Raw genomic sequence first — 17,519 nt, forward strand, 5'->3', positions numbered from 1 at the left:
TTCAAATTGCTTTTTAATCAAAAAAATTCTTATTGCAATTTAAATTTAAATTTTTTATATTTTTATGATAGTGATTAGAAAAAAATTTATATATATTATATATATATATATATATATATATATATATATATATATATATATATATTACATTACTATTGCATTTAAGTATTTTATATAATTAATTATCTAATTTTTTAGCTATTATGAGCAAAAATCACGTTTTAAACAAATTAAATATCCTGCATTAACATCATTCATTTCCAAACAAGATAACTATAATAAATAAACAGAAAAATATAAAATTAATTAAAATTATTACATTTCGATAGATATACCACAAATTGTCAACAATTTACTATAATATGAATCAAATACATGCATGACATTTATAATCATAAATGTTCATGAATAAGAAAAAATCAATGTGGAATTAAATAATCCTCGAAAATATTATATATATCGTACTATCTATAAATGTTATACGTATTTATGTATATAAATAAAATACATATGTTTAATCGTGTACAAAAGAATTCTAATGAACTATGAATTTAATAGATTTTTTTAATATTAATATACCCTGATTATTTTGAGATACGGATGTAATATTCTCATATTAATTTTTTATGGAATTTAAAAAAATTCCATGAATTCATTGAGTACACATATACATTTATGCATATACATGAAAATATAAAGGGACGTGATAAATTAAGCGAACTCGTGAATACTTCCATTATACTATAACAACAGGTGCAAAAATTTGATTAAATTGTTATCATAATATAATGATAACATAATAATTAGAAATCGGTGGCATCGAAATATATTGAGGTATAAAAATTGTCCGAGAGCGTACCATACATTCAAAGGCTAGTTACTGGAGCATTTTCGTTTTCCCGATGATCCAACCTGGCCATTGATATGTGGTCCGCAGCGTATCCCTAACAGTTTAGAGTTCTAAAACAAATTTCTTTAATACTTAACATAGTAATCAATTAATTCAATATTATTCATTTTTAATATTAAAATTATTAAATTACCTTGAATTAAATAATATATCAGCCCGGGAATTAATGAACCATACAAGAATGAATGATATACTAGCTACTGAAGTTCCTAAAATCATAGTAAGTTGTTCTGTAGCTACTGAAGGCTTCAAAAACATTCTTACACTTAAAGTTTGCCATATAGATTCTGTCCATGTTGAATAAATTCCTGATTTCATATCATATCCTATTCAAAATATAAAAATTTAATGCTTTATTTCAAAAAACTAGTTTATAATAACTTAATAAATTTACCATCAATTATAAATGCAGGACTCATAGCTGTACTGTAATTTACAGTAGAATTTATACATAAACCTGTAGAATTATAATCATCCATCCAAATAAGATGATTTTCGTAACATGTCGCTTCTGTCATATGTGGAACTTCTTCTCTAGTCAAATATGCAAGAAGTTGACCAGTTAATGTAGTGGCAGTATTCGGTACTCTATGTACCCCAACATATAATGATAAAACTTGATTAATTAATTTGGCATTTGGAGGTGAAATAGCATGAAATAAAGGGCAGTTAGCACTTTCTAGATAACAAATCAACATCTCCGAAATCTGATATTCAACAGAAGAATCATCTATGGATGGAGGCTCATTATCAGATACTTTTTTATAAAGAATTTTAGCGACATCAACTGCTATTTTTGCTAAAACAGTTGCAAGCTCATTTATGCCGCTCCTAGCGAAAAATATTTTATACAATAAGAAATTAAGATAAAAATATACTTATATATAAAATTTAAATTATTAAAAAAATTTTAATATTAATACCTATTAAAATTAAGATTTTCTGCATCATCCAAAATTCCATTATAATATTTATTTTCAAATTGTTTACCATGATTGCTTATAACAACAGCAGTTAAATTTGGTTTTTCTTCTAAGAAACTCTGTATAGATGTAGGTGGAACACTATTTTCCATAACATCTGCATGTAAGACTTTACTGATTTTATTTATTATTTCGTCGTTTTGTGCATTATTAGAATGTATATATAATTTTCCTTTAGTCAGCTGACCAAATTCAATTACACTCTTAATATCATCAAATTTTAAATTTACTCCACCTAATGCATTAAAATTACCTTCTTTTAAATCATAAATTAGTCTACTAGATCCTATGTAATCAAAAGCTTCGCCATTTAATAAAGCAAAGACAACATTAGTATCTGGAAAAAAAAATATATAAAGATTAATTATAAATAATTATAAAATTAATTATAAAAACTATTTACATAGTTTATATTGTACATTGTTATACTTACTATTCAATACAATATCTTTAGCTAAGATATTCAAATAATAAGCAGTTGCAAGTAGAGTTACTAATCCTGTAACTACATTGCCTGCTCCAGGTGATATTCCATCAAATAAAGAAGAGGCATCTAATCTGGCTATTACTAATATTATGGAATTATTATCTTTATTTATGGGAGCTAAAGGCCAATATATATTCCTATCTCCCAATGGATCACAAAATTGTGTTGGATTGAAATTTAACTTAAAATCACTACGTTTAATACAAGATTCAGAATTAATTGCAGCAAACATGAATGATTTCATTTCTAATGCACATAATGGTCTATATTTTTGATTTTTTAAATCATGTGCATTATGTGTCAAAAAGCAAGATCTTATAGCTTCTATCAGTGTTTGATTCTAAAATTAAAATTAAAATAGATATTTTAGAGATACTGTAATAAATAAAAATAAAAGAAAAAAATATAACTTTTAAGAATAAATAATATAAAATATTTAAAGCCAACCTCTGTATAAAACATTGGGAAAGGCCAATCTTCCATAAGTAATGAAGATCCACTAGGATTCCATGGAGAAGCATCATTGCATTTTTTATATCCTGAATATCTATTAGGACAAGTATCTTCAGGAGAATAAAAATCAGGACGTGGTTGACTAACATTTCTAACTAATAAAACTCCATTTATCTTATGTGTATTTCTTAATCTAAATAATGTATTTCTGGTAAACATAGAAAATGTAAGAACTACAGTATATTCTCCAGCAGTTGCATTGTATTCAAGCCACCTAATATCACTTTCACCTTCAACTAAATGAATAATGCCAACACTTCCTGACCTATTTGCTATAACAAACAACATAATATTTTATGTAAATTAACTTTATTATGAATATTAAATTTAAATATTTAAAATAAAGCCAAAATTATTATATAGAAGAAATTGAAAATTATATTTTTTGCATAAAACTAAATTATGAAAAAAAAGAATAATGCAATTTAACGTTATAAACTTACAAGAACATCCAAACTGATGTGTTCCATTGTGTCTACGAAAACAAGCAGCAACTCCTTCAAAATTCATGTAAATCATATCTTTTATTCGTTCTGCAACCGCTATAAATAAGAATTTTACATTTGTCAATTTTATTAAACAAATCTAATAATTTTGTTTTATATATATATAACGAATAACATTGTCGCAGTTTCTAATTGATAAAAACTTGAAAAAATGAAATAAATAAAATTTTTCCTAAATTTATTTTAAAATAAATAAAAACTTTATAATTTTATAACTTTGTATTTTATTGAATTACTTGCTCGTTAAAAATTATCTAATTCCTTAATACGATAATTTTATTTATTATATTTTTAAAATAAAATTTCACGCTCTTTTTGTCTTACCTAAATTTAGGATAAAAAATATTAAAAAGAATCCACAATTTAAATATTTTGCCATTTTTTTATTTCGTGAGACACCTGTCAAGAGTTTGTTTTATTTCTATAAGTATCGTGGATTCTCTTTGTAAAGGTTAAACCTCAAACAAGAGATAGAATAGATCTAACATCCAATGTATTTTTGTTCCATGCTTGAAAGAATATCTTTATCATTTTTATGTCATTTTCAATATTACCGATTCAACAAAAATATTACAGATATAGATTAATATTTAATAGAATATTATATTTCATGTTCAAAAATATTCTCTAATATATTTAATGCAATGAATATAAGAATTATATAGAATTCAGTAAAAGTTAGTAAAATCAATAGATTTTAAAAATAATTTCTTTAATATATTCTTTTATAAATTATTTATTAATTTATATTATGTATTGAATTATATTTATAGATTTTTTTATTATTACTGATAGTAAACAGATTCATATATGAATTGAATTCAATCAGTTCATAAATTAAAAATTATATTCATATATTTTTTATTGTATAAAAAAAAATTATCAATTATGGAATTTTTTTATAAAAAACATAAATATTAATATTTGTGTAATACAAACAAGCAAAGATCAATAATTTCATAAAAAGGATAATAAAATTAAATATCGAAGTTCTATATATGAATTTCGCAAAGTAAAAAGACAAGGAAAGTAAATAATGAGAGAAAGATAGAGATAGGCTAAAAATTAGGAAATTAGCGCCATCTTCAGAGTGCCGCAAATGAAACACATAAAGAAAGGATAGAAAATAATAAGAAAAGGATAGATGGAGAATTAACTTTTATCGCCATCTCTTATATGATAAAGATATCTCTTTAAAAGCAGGATAAAGTAAAATAAGAATTAGCTTTTAACGCCCTCTCGTGAATATTTTAAGAAAGATATTTGATGAAATTCTTTTATCAATCAAGAGATGGCGTTAAAAGTCAATTCTTATTTTATATCCGTTTTTATCTCATTTTTTTTTATATATGTTATGTTTCATTTATGGCATTCTAAAGGTGGCGCTGATTCTCTAATTTTTAATCTATTCCTATTTTTCTCTCATTATTTATTTTTCTTGTTTATCATATTGTTGACGCGTGATCATAAATTAAACAGATTGTAAACATATATTTTCATTATTTATTTGACAAGATTATAGTGTATTTTAATCTTCATTGCAAATATATATATTACAAAATATATTCTGATATATTACACAAAGAATTATTTCATAAATGAGAATTAAAAAAAACGAAAGCCTAATATGATAAAAAAAAAATAGAAAAAAATTCCGAAGCATTCTATTGAAAAATTATAATTTTCGTATCTTCATGAAATTCAAAAAAGTTTTTAATAGTGAAAAATTTAATAATTTTTAATGAACAATGAAATTGCTCATATATTTGTTTACAAATAAATAATTTTTTTATAATTACAAGAAATATTTACTAATTAAAAATAATTATTTAATAATTTTTAATACTAATCATAAAAAGATACTATTAATATGTATAGTAAACTTGAAGTATTTAAAAAATTACTTTGATTATTCACATATAATTTATCTCTTTTCTTTTTTGACTATCATTTCAAAGAAATATATAATATTTATAATAAAAAATCCTGCTAAAAGATAAGTATATTTTTCTTTTATTAAATCAAAATTTATTTTCAATTTTTTTTTTAAATAATTGTTAACTTTTTTAAAAGCTTTTAAAAGTATTCATTAAATATTCAATATTTTTCTAATAGAGATGCAATTAAAACGCAGCTATGATGACGCATATTGTTTGAACAATCATGTATATATAAGTATATACATATACATAATATATATACATAATTGTTTACACATATAATATATGTATATATATATGTATACATGTATATTATATATATACATATAATCATTGTACATAATATATATGTATATATATACATACATATGATATCTATGGACAAATGCTTGTAAAGCTCATACAGGTGTCAATAGGCATGATACACGTGAGCTTCGCAACACGTGTATCAGTGTACTATACAAACAGCAGTGTGCGCGTCAGAAACATTATAGCAAGCACAGTATTAAGACCAAATCAAGTTTGTACGAACTTATAACGAAAAATATTTATTAAAATAGAAAATCCGTGTTTGATTTCGAAAGTGACATATGAAATAAGATTTTTCAACGATAGAAATAAGGACAGTAAATTAAAAAAATAATAAAGTTTCGTTTCGATCTGCAATAAAATGAATAGCTTTTAATAGCTGTGATTAATCATTGAGCAGTGATTCAGAAAGAAGAAAGAAGAACATGTAATATGATATTAAAGTTTGATAAATTTAATAAATTTGATAAGTTTGATAAATTATAAAATTTGTGTTGCATAAAATATTTCCTGATAAGGAAACTAATAATTTAAAACAGTAATTTAAAACAGTTAATTTTTTGGATGCAAAGCGATATCAATGGTTATATAAAATAATACATTAAAATAATAATTTTATTGTTTGATAACAATGTATCATTGTTTTAGATAATTGAATGCTAACAGAGGGCTACTGCAGGAGTAAATGGGTTTCACTTTTAAAGAACACAAATTATCTTATCCTCAAAAAGTTTTTATCGTTTTTGAGGAACGTAAAATTTAATCATAACCGGGATAATAGGTAATATTTTTTTACGTATCAATTTTCTTATGCTTTTTCTTATGCTTCAACATATGCCATTTTAAGTTTCTGTGTTAAGTAGAACTTTATTAATAGGATTGTATTATGTAAGTTTCTTTTTTATGAATTTCTTAAATGAAAATTTTATAACATTACTTAAAAATATTGATTAAATTAAAATAAATAAAACAATATATAACTATGTTGCATAAAATTAGATTAAAGTTAATAAATATTTATTAATAGATAAATCATTAACATCATTAATATCTTCATGATTTACCTTATCAATATAATTGAATTTTTTTCTTTGTTTTTTTTTTATAAATACGAAAAATTAAATATTTAATATATTTATATGGAAGAATACATTTAATAATTTATTTCATATTAATTTCATCAGATTTTTTTAAATACATTTATATTTTCTTTCATATACATAAAATCACATCGTTTTATATCACATCATTTAAATTTATTTTATAGCCTATATATTTATAAATAATATAAGATATAATAGACTTACGTTAGAAATATAATTATTATTTTTCAAATTTTAGATCTTTCTAATGCAGATAATTTAAAGTGATTATAATTCTTTTATGAAAGCTTCAAAAGTTTCAAAAAGATTTTTTTTTCTCTCTAATAAGTTATTAATTAAACTACTATGAAAATGATATAAAATTAACATTTGACATAAATTGAATCATATTGAGAAAGAATAAGAATAACTGGATTCGGGAGGAATAGATTTCTATGCAAAGAGTGAAAATTTAAGCTATGATCACTTTAAGAAATTACACGTGATCTACAAACGCAAACACGTGAATAGTTAGTTAGCGGAGGAACATTTTATTGAAGTCCATGACCGCTTTCTGTGGGTAACGATCCTTTTACTGGATACACGATGAAAGCGTATACACTGCACATATACTTTTAAAGTATGCAGCGGATCGGTGCAACTATCGATGCATGCCCAGCACGTGTATGTCCTAGTCACTAGACTCTCCGTCTCGGCCCAATTCGATCAATGTTGCCTCTTGCACAATAATTTTACAACAGCCTTTCCAATCGTCCTTTCGCTTTTTCTCACTGCCTCCTTAGGGGAACGCGATAACCACGATCTTGCTTCGACTCTGAGTCTTGATGTTGCATTCCTCGACGTTATATTCCTTCGATCCGCAAGTTTTTGAGAAATTATTAAAAGTTATTATTTTGTTGCCGAGATTATTCTGCACGGTGTTTATATTTTGAGAAATCTTTTCTAGTTTGCAATTTCTACGGCTGTTTTTACACCCAATTATGTAAATTGTTGAAATAGATAAGGTATTTTGGTAAATTTTTCTGTGAAAACTTTAAATCGTGACTATAAAAATTTAATAGATTAAACCGGCATGGAATCATTAAGGATCATTCATTTAATGCAAAGGGGTATCAGAGATTATCTCTTGATTAGAATCATAATTAAAATACATAAAGATATTTTGTCATTATATTTTGAATAATTTATTAATTATCTTTTTATAAATCATATGTCAATAAAAATCAATTAAATTAAATTAAATTTCTAACTTAATAAAGAAGAAAATTTAATGAAGTTATGGTTTTCCAAAATAAAAAGCTTGAAAATAAAAACTTAATAAAACTTAATTTTTCATTGTAATTTAAAAGATAAAAACTCTTATAAAATTGCTATAAATAATTATAATATAACTGTAATAAATAATATTTATTGATAGATGTTGGCACTAATGAATACTGCAAAACTTGACTTTTTGGATATCGCCAATGATAAATTTAAAACCATTATGAAAATATCAAATAATGACTCGAGCGAACAAAAGAAAAATCATTCTGGAAATGATGAGGATTCTTCGAAAACATTACAACTTTTACGTATTAAAGGATTTCCCCGATTGTTACCTGAAGGTTTGACTTTTTAAGAGATAATTCAATATTTCATTTCTTTTTAAGATAAATTTAATCAATTTAACATTAGTAATAATTACGAATAATAATATTATATTAACAAATTATTTTTCCAGGAATTGAAGCATTAGTTAATTATTGCTGTTATCTGCAAGAATTATCATTGTCTTATTCATTACTTAGTGACGAATTACTATTAGCTTTGAGTTCCGAAAAACAAGTGCAATTGGAAACTTTACGATTGGAAGTACATCCAGAAACGAAACCACTTCCACGAGTGAGCGATAAAGCTTGGTTTTCATTTTCCAATCATTTGCCGAATATAAATCTTGTGCTGTGAGTGCACATTATATTAACTTAATTATATTAATCATAAATTAATTTCTACTTCACTATTCTTATTTTCTAAAAAGATTGTAACATTTGAACAAACTGAAATGTAAACTATATCATCAATTAGAATTCTTATTGTTGTCCAAGTGGATATCTATATACAAAAAATACATTTAATTAATTTGATCGATAAATGTATATTGCAACAATACATTATATTATTTAAAATGTATTAAAAAGTATAATTCTTTGATATCTCTTTTTTATATGTATATTATACGATATCAATTCATGCATGTAATATAACATTTCATATTATAATAAAAATAGATTATCTTATATGACGAATGAAGATGATCAAAGTCCATTATTCGCACCGTATGTTCCTATAACGCACTTGTATTTTGGAGAAACTCCATCGGAAACAATGATATTACATATCGGATATCAATGCCCCCGTTTGGTTGAACTAGTGATTGCAGCTTATGGTTCCGGTTTACTTGATCGTCCATTACTCTTTGTCGCTGAACATTGTCCACGTTTAAGTGCTGTGGCTTTGGGTGATTGTGAAATCACGTATGTAATATGATCTAAAATTCTAAATTAAGTTTTGCCAATAAAAAAAAATTCAAATTTTAATTTTTTTTTTTCTTTATACTTCTTCAAATTGAAATAAAATGATGATAATAATTTACTTTTTTGTTTTTTTTTTAATATACTCAGTTGCTCAGGATTATTGGAATTTGTTACAATCTGTGCAAAACGTTTGCAAATATTGTATATTTGGGAAACGTCATTAATAGAAGATTCTAAACTAGACATCACAACATTATCGAAGAACGTATCATTGCTTCTTGGTCGTACTTGGGTACCTGAATATATACCACTATGTTGAAATTTTAAAAAATGATGTAAGCAATTAAAATAATAATTGATGGTAATTTGCGTGTATATTAAAAGTATTTGCATAAGTGATAAATTAGACTTTACGAATATATTGTATATTATTTATCTTCTGCCAATTTTTATATAAAGAAAAATGTAAGAAGAAATTATAATTTATAGTATTAATTAATATTATTTAATTTAGATTAAATAGATTTTTAATAATTTTAAGATAGATCTTTCAAAAAAAAATTTTTTTTCAATATAAAAATTACATATATAATTTAGATAAGAAATGTCTATATTTTTTAATAGATGTATTATTGAAACAATATAATGATTGTAACAAGAAGAACGCAAGAAAATTATAATTATAGTTTTGTTTATTTTGTTGTATCGATTCAACGTTACTTGATGAATCGGATACGAACTATATGTATGAAAAAAAAGAATGCAAAAAGCCTCGTATTGTAAAAATTGCTCGTGTCTATTAATACCAAAAATATAAACTTTATTAGATTATAATGATATATCTTGTATGTGATATATATAAAATAAAATAATACCACTATGTATTTACCTCCGCTTATGATAGATATGTATAATATATAATAATTGATATAGTCTATAATTGTAATACAACAGAGTATGTACATTATTTCTACATAACACAATAAATGATCGGGTATACTTAATAATTATAATTATCTACTAATATTAACAATTACGATGTCCTTAATATTTATTTGTTCTTTAATTCGCGCAATTATTTTTTTCTTATACATCTTAATGATGCTATTCTAAGGATGCGAGGCGCTCAGTCTTATATCCCAACCGATATATCCAATCTCTTATCTTATTAAGGCCGATAGAAAACCTATACTCGAACATACAACTACGTTCACAATAAACTATATTGTTAATTGTAAACAAAAATCTATATTATTTTTTATTATAAAAATGTTTAATGTTATTAAACATAACATATATATCATGCCAAACAAATGTCCTTATACTTTTATGAACATCATAATATATTCATTTTCCATTAAAAGGAATATTAATGTTTTAAAAAATATAATGAAATTTAAATCATTCAATATTTTATAAAAGCATACTATATGTTTTTTACATTATTATTTACAAAATGTATTATTCATGTAGCATTTGTTAAGCAACTAATGAATAGTTAAATGTATATAAAATTAACTTAAACACTTAAAGTAACAGAGCCCTTTGAACACGTTTATTAAAATGCTTATCTTTTCATTAATATACATATAAGAATTTTTAATGACAAAATATTGCAAAATATTCTTAGGAACATTAATATAGAACAAAAATTATTCTAATGTAAATATAACTTTCATTTTTTATTATATATTACCATACTTATTATAAATATACGTTTAAAATATTATTAAAAAAAAATTAAATTTATAATATATAGTTAAAAAAGATTTATGTATACATAGAACATTTTTATGAAAATAAAATATAATAAGTAAGAAATTTTATTATTCAGATTTTGTTAGTGTTTTGTCTATTAATTAATCTTTTCAAAACTCATTAATTTAAGGATAAAATCAAATCTTATTTACTAGAAAAATTTAGATTATTAAATAATAAAAACGAAAATTTTTAAAAAGAAATGTAAAATATAATGTCAAATGGCAATTACTTTAACTGTTCACAGCTTTAGTTATACTTTTTGTTTTTTGTTTATAAATATATATATATATATATATATATATATATATAATATGTATTATATATAATACATGTATATATATATAATAATGTATATATATGTATATATATATAATATGTATTATTTTTATATAAATATTTTTTTTACAAATGATTCAATGTTGATAAATTTCATATTAACTAAAAATCAAACAATCACACCAGAATCTAACTATGTACATAATAAATTTTTCGGGCATGATCTGTACATTATTAGAAAATTCTAAAACTTGAAGTCTATTTACATTAAAGATTTTCCTTCATAACAAGCTTAAAATTTACATTTATTACATTCTGCAGGAAAATCCATTTAAAAAATAAGTATACATTACAAATTAAGCTTAACTTTGTACAGATCATGATACCGAGGTTTAGTTTAAATTTTAAACAACATAGTTTATAGCTGCATACAAAACATGTCTAAGATATTAATTTTTTTAGCACCAACTTAGGCATGTTTATCATTCCACTATTCACTACTTTTGGCAAAGTAATAATAATGCTATCGTTATGTAACAAGTGTAATCGAATAACAGGCTTTATAAAATAGGTCGGCAATTATTCTATATCATTATAAAGGAGCAATCAAATAAGTGGACGGGTTGGTTGCTTATTCTACATAATTTAAGTGTTTGGATACAAAAAAAATGAATGCAGCTTTAAGAAATATAATATTTTTGAGCACTGCAAGTGCTAAATTTGCTCGTGGGACCTTTTTATATTTGTATTTTTACATAGATATAGATATTTAATATTTAACTTTTTTGTAATTATTTATTTAAAAAAAAATATATTTAAAAAAAATTTTTAACGCTTTTTCTACTAAAATTTTCACAATAGTTGTGAAAAGCTTAAGCCCCATGAACAAAATGGGTAATATAATTATTATGATTGCCTTGGCGCATAATATATTTAACAATAACAAGATTTTCATTACGATATATCGTATTGAAAATAATAATTTTATTTTCTTCTTTATAATAGATTTCGCTATTATTTACGCACCTGTCCATTACTCGTTAAGATATGATATCTGGTATTAACCAATCATATCTATAAAAATATTTTATATACCCGAATAGGGCCTGCAACATAAAGTATTTTTTAAATTGATATGAATTTTATTATTTATAATTATTTATATATATTATACGTATTTGTATAATACCGAAATTACACAATCAATCCGGCATATCAATAGATATTATAGGTACAACAGGTTTTGTTAGATCAATTTTTTTAACATGTTTTTCATTTTTTTCTGATACCATTGGTTCTGATGGTGGTTGGTCCTGTTCACTTCTTGGTTGATAAGAAATATTACCATATTCTTGAAGCAATGGGCATAAACTCAATAAAAAATGACAAAAATCTTTTCTAATACCAAACCACCCTAAAATTAATAAAAATTTCTTATTTTTAATAATTTTGTTATTAAAAAATATCTAATTATATTTAACACTTAAATATAATTTTTTTACATCTATTTCCTCCTTTTGCATCAAATGACATAAAAATAAGTGTTATGTGAGATATTAAAAGTGGCATTGCTACTGTTGTATAATTCAATGAAATATCTCCATCCAATTTATTTGCTAACAGTACCTAATGAATAAAATCTTGATTAAAAAAATTCAAAACGAAAAGATTAATTTTAAAATTATTGCAATTCTTACTTGAAACACTAAAATTGGAACTACAAGAAATGTATATGCCAATGCTGAATTCAAAGATGTCCGCCTTTGCCTGGCATTAATCTGTGGGGTTCTTAATAAAACAGCAGCAAATACTATAGCATATAGAACTGCAACTAAAGATAAAGATAAAAGTGCCCAAAGAGGAGCAAACACTACTTCCCAACTCCATGTTATAAAACCATCTAATCTTAATGCCAAGAAAATAAATTGTAAAATATTTACTGCACAAAATAATTCAAGTTCAAATGATCGATCATGTTTGGCAGCCCATATACACACCTATAGAAATAAAAATATTAAAATTTTCTGTAAAATTAATTTATATCACTCTGTTATATAATTAAAAATTACTTACAACTATTGATACTGCAGAGATGAAAATAAGAGGTATAAATACAAGCATCCAAAGATGTCTTTCAGATTCTAATTTATCACATACTAACAATTCAAACATTAAAAGAATTAAATGTAAAGCCAATGTAATCAACATTGCTTTATAATGTACATAAGCATCTCCTTCCAATCTTGCATGTGGATGTCTCCACCAAATATAACTTCCAATAGTAGCACCTAAAATTACCATGCTTTTCCAAAACCATATTGGAGTAAATACAGTCCAATAACTCCATTCTATGAAACCATCCAAACGAAGTGCAAATAATGTTGTAAATATCATCAAACAGGTGTGTACTAAAAATTTACTAAAATATAAATTAAAAATAATCAGTATTTATTGTTACATGTTGATTACATATATTTTTTATTGTTTATTATTTTAATTTATTTTTATATAGACATATATTATTAATACATATTATTATATAATTCATTTTAAGAAAATTCACAATTATATATACACATATTCAATTAATTAAATTTTTTAAATAGATTATTAAAAATATATTACGAATTTCATAATAAATTAATTATCAATTTAATTTATTATTAATCTTATTCATTCTTTAAATGATTATAAAATAATTATATATGGAAAAATTTATAAACTGATTATTTTTGAGAATTTACGATAAAAAGTAACAACAATCTCGTAATAATGATAAAACGTGATAAATAAAATAGTGGATATTTATAATTTTCTGATTTTTTTTCTCGTGAATATATATCAAATTAAAATTAAAAATATTAATAAATATTTGATTCAATTATCAATAAATCATATTAATTTTAAGAAAAATTATATTAAAAATTAAATACAAGTATATCTTATAATAAAATTTATATAATATCGTTATTAATATATTCTATTTCATTATATCATAAAATTTTATTATGAAAATCAATAAAAAAAATTTATTAAATTCATGTGCGAAGATTTTTACCTTGGATTGAAATCTTGGAACAGTGTTTGAAGATTCATGATTATCAGAACAATTTTATAGGCCAACTACTTGATGTATATCTTTGTGATGACCACCGCGTAAACATATATTTTACTAAAAATTGTTTCATTTATCGCAAAATTTATCACGAAAGAATATAAACGGTGAGTTCTGCATTTGCATTTGACAAAAAAAATAAATCCCACCGTCTTACATGCAAAAATCTGAATTGCACTGAAATTAGTCAAAGGCACACAGCTGTCGACATTCGATATATCAAGAAACTTAAATGTTAGTAGAAAACTTCGTACTTATGCAAATTGCAATTTATAAATTGTAAATATTTAAGATATTCATTCTTACATAATAAAATTGTATACATATATACATAATAAAATTTTTATTTAAAATTTTTATTTAAAATCTTAATTTTAATTGAATTTTGAATTGAAAATAATAATTCGTTTTTTAACATATTAATATTTTTAATATTATTAATACTATTTAAAATAAACTTATAATTAAATACATAGTCATTATAATTATGAATATATTATAATATATTATATATTTTTTTAAATAATATTATTTAATTCGATTTTTTATTTATAATATAATTTTTTAAATTGTATAACATAACAATTTTAACTATTAATAATAAATAATTAATTTATTAATAATAAAGATTTAGATAATATATATTTAAAAATTTAATTTTCAAATAATTGCATAAAATATTTTTAAAAATATTATTTAAAATGAAATGAAAAACAAAATAGAAATAATTAAATATTTCAACCAATCCGCGTTTACGTATTTGTTGATAACTAACCTATAGATTGCTCTGCGAATTTCCGTTCCAGCGTAAACGTGTTTCTTTTCGTGTGTAACTTCAATTATGGCGGTGGGTAAAAATAAGGGACTTTCGAAAGGAGGTAAAAAAGGTGTTAAAAAGAAGATGTAAGTAAATCATAATATTTCCTTAATATACTTTAAATATTTCTTATAAAAAATATTTAATTTTCTCTTTAAAATCATTAAAGATGCTTCATATTATAATAGATTCTGTACGTCTGACATTCAAATTTCATATATATATTTTATGTTTAATATGTTGTTTTTATCAATATCTATTAATTCATATAATTTTAGAATATATTATGTTTTTTTATATAAAAAAATTAATTCAAAAATTTTTATTTTTAATTATATATTTTTATTCATTTTTTATTGATTTCTTTTAAATAATATTAATATAAATTGAAATATATTGAATTTAATGTTTGCAAATACATTAATATAATTTAATTTTGAATTGAAATTATTAATTAAAATGTGTATGCATATTGAAATATCAATATTTCTTAATCATTGAAATCCTAACCTAATTTTTCATTTGATACAGTGTCGATCCTTTTACTCGTAAGGATTGGTATGATGTTAAGGCACCATCTATGTTCACCAACCGTCATGTTGGCAAAACATTGGTCAATAGAACTCAAGGAACAAGTAAGATAATTATTGTTTAACTTTATGTTAACAAATATTTGCAACTCCAGCTCCATCAAAGTTTTATTGTTACTTTATGGCGTTTTTTGTTGCATAGAGAATAGCAGACAGTTACCATAATATTATTTTTTATAATAATATTAAAACTAATTACTGCTACAAATTTATATAAAAAATACAATTTAATATATATTAATAATAATTACTTATACTTTAATTGTAATATTTTAAATTATTTTTCACATCAATTTTCATTATATTGCAGAAATTGCTTCTGAGGGATTAAAATACAGAGTATTTGAAGTATCCTTAGCAGATTTGCAAAATGATGGAGATGCAGAAAGGTCTTTTCGTAAATTTAGGTTGATTGCTGAAGATGTACAACATCGTAATGTATTGACAAACTTCCATGGTATGGATTTAACTACAGATAAATTAAGATCCATGGTTAAGAAATGGCAAACTCTGATAGAAGCTAATGTTGATGTAAAAACTACTGATGGATATTTGCTCAGAGTTTTCTGCATTGGTTTTACTAACAAAGATCAATTAAGCACAAGAAAAACATGTTATGCTCAACATGCACAGGTTTATATACAAAATTTATACAAATTTATAAATATATTTTTCATTTTTAATATTTGCAACTTAAAGTGCATAAAGGTTAAATAAACACTTTTGTGTTTTATGAAGTTGCATAAATTAATAGACACTCGCTTACCACACTATTTTTGGACTAGAAAATAGTGATATTTGATGTTGCAACATTTTTTATTAAAATATATTTATGGAATATCATTAAAGATAGATTCTAAAATATAAATACAAATAAAACCAAAAAATATCAGTTAAAACTTACTTAATAATTACGTAATTATGTAATTATTATTTATTTTAAATTAAAAATAATTGTGTTGGAAAATAATAGAATGTGATAATGAAATAACAAAGATAGAATGATCTTTGTTCTATCTTCTACTTTGCTTCCAAAATTTCAATTACTTATAACTTAAGTAAATATTTTTGTATACTAATTTTTGTGTTTATTTTTCTAGAATTAATCTTTCAATATTCAATAAATATATTAACATTGAATTTATTATTTATATGTAAAGTTATTTATATAGAATTTTTATATTTAGGTCAAAAAAATCAGACAAAAAATGGTAGATACAATTACAAATGATGTTACAAAAAGTGATTTAAAGGGTGTAGTCAGTAAGCTTTTACCAGATGCTACTGCAAAAGACATTGAAAAAGCTTCACAAGGAATTTATCCACTGCATGATGTTTATATTCGCAAGGTATATAAGTAAAAATAATTGTTTCTATAATTTTAGTATCTTTTAAAAAAAATTCAATAAATAGAAATATATAATATTGTAGGTTAAAGTATTAAAGAAGCCACGATTCGAATTGAGCAAATTACTGGAGCTCCACGGTGACGGTGCGGGTAGTAAGAGCGAAGAAGTAGGCGAAAGTGGTTCAAAAGTCGATAGACCAGAAGGCTATGAACCACCTGTACAGGAATCCGTTTAAGAGAATAATTCTCTTTCAAAATTTGATATAAATAAAAATCACGTTCCAGTGTGAATATTATTTTCTATTTTATTTTTTTTTTTACTTACCTATTTATTGCTTCCCAAAA

At 23.1% G+C, this 17,519-nt stretch overlaps 4 protein-coding genes across 8 annotated transcripts; 2 read left to right on the forward strand and 2 right to left on the reverse strand.

Moving 5' to 3' along the window:
* Positions 1-188: 188 nt before the first annotated feature.
* LOC552178 (nicastrin) lies at positions 189-3,886 on the reverse strand. Of its 2 annotated transcripts, none has more exons than XM_006565193.3 (8): positions 3,724-3,886; positions 3,337-3,435; positions 2,828-3,165; positions 2,327-2,720; positions 1,834-2,230; positions 1,305-1,741; positions 1,044-1,236; positions 189-973 (listed from the first exon to the last, which is right to left on the reverse strand). In XM_006565193.3, the coding sequence occupies exons 1-8, from the start codon at positions 3,776-3,778 to the stop codon at positions 961-963; spliced, it is 1,926 nt and encodes a 641-aa protein (XP_006565256.1). In that variant the 5' UTR covers positions 3,779-3,886; the 3' UTR covers positions 189-960. The 2 variants fall into 2 exon arrangements, with proteins under 2 accessions (XP_006565256.1, XP_624559.3); XM_624556.6 differs by having other exon boundaries at positions 895-960.
* Positions 3,887-5,731: 1,845 nt separating this feature from the next.
* On the forward strand, positions 5,732-10,274 carry LOC724642 (F-box/LRR-repeat protein 3). Of its 3 annotated transcripts, none has more exons than XM_006565196.3 (6): positions 5,732-6,075; positions 6,297-6,429; positions 8,169-8,358; positions 8,475-8,694; positions 9,022-9,267; positions 9,415-10,274. In XM_006565196.3, exons 3-6 carry the CDS (start codon positions 8,169-8,171, stop codon positions 9,584-9,586), a joined length of 828 nt encoding a protein of 275 aa, XP_006565259.1. In that variant the 5' UTR covers positions 5,732-6,075; positions 6,297-6,429; the 3' UTR covers positions 9,587-10,274. The 3 variants fall into 3 exon arrangements, with proteins under 3 accessions (XP_006565259.1, XP_006565261.1, XP_006565262.1); XM_006565198.3 differs by lacking the exon at positions 5,732-6,075 and adding an exon at positions 6,116-6,231; XM_006565199.3 differs by lacking the exons at positions 5,732-6,075; positions 6,297-6,429 and adding an exon at positions 7,330-7,755.
* A 1,994-nt stretch (positions 10,275-12,268) lies between these two features.
* Positions 12,269-14,644, reverse strand: LOC413297 (transmembrane protein 185A). Of its 2 annotated transcripts, none has more exons than XM_006565200.3 (6): positions 14,363-14,644; positions 13,378-13,723; positions 13,002-13,301; positions 12,807-12,930; positions 12,503-12,718; positions 12,269-12,410 (listed from the first exon to the last, which is right to left on the reverse strand). In XM_006565200.3, exons 1-5 carry the CDS (start codon positions 14,398-14,400, stop codon positions 12,507-12,509), a joined length of 1,020 nt encoding a protein of 339 aa, XP_006565263.1. In that variant the 5' UTR covers positions 14,401-14,644; the 3' UTR covers positions 12,269-12,410; positions 12,503-12,506. The 2 variants fall into 2 exon arrangements, with proteins under 2 accessions (XP_006565263.1, XP_396742.2); XM_396742.6 differs by having other exon boundaries at positions 12,494-12,718.
* A 575-nt stretch (positions 14,645-15,219) lies between these two features.
* LOC413296 (40S ribosomal protein S3a) lies at positions 15,220-17,470 on the forward strand. The gene is made up of 5 exons (XM_006565201.1): positions 15,220-15,322; positions 15,768-15,871; positions 16,137-16,459; positions 17,014-17,175; positions 17,258-17,470. Exons 1-5 carry the CDS (start codon positions 15,261-15,263, stop codon positions 17,408-17,410), a joined length of 804 nt encoding a protein of 267 aa, XP_006565264.1. The 5' UTR covers positions 15,220-15,260; the 3' UTR covers positions 17,411-17,470.
* The last annotated feature ends 49 nt before the right edge of the window (positions 17,471-17,519 follow it).

Source organism: Apis mellifera, linkage group LG12, assembly GCF_003254395.2.
Source record: "Apis mellifera strain DH4 linkage group LG12, Amel_HAv3.1, whole genome shotgun sequence".
Taxonomy (NCBI): Eukaryota; Metazoa; Arthropoda; class Insecta; order Hymenoptera; family Apidae; genus Apis; species Apis mellifera.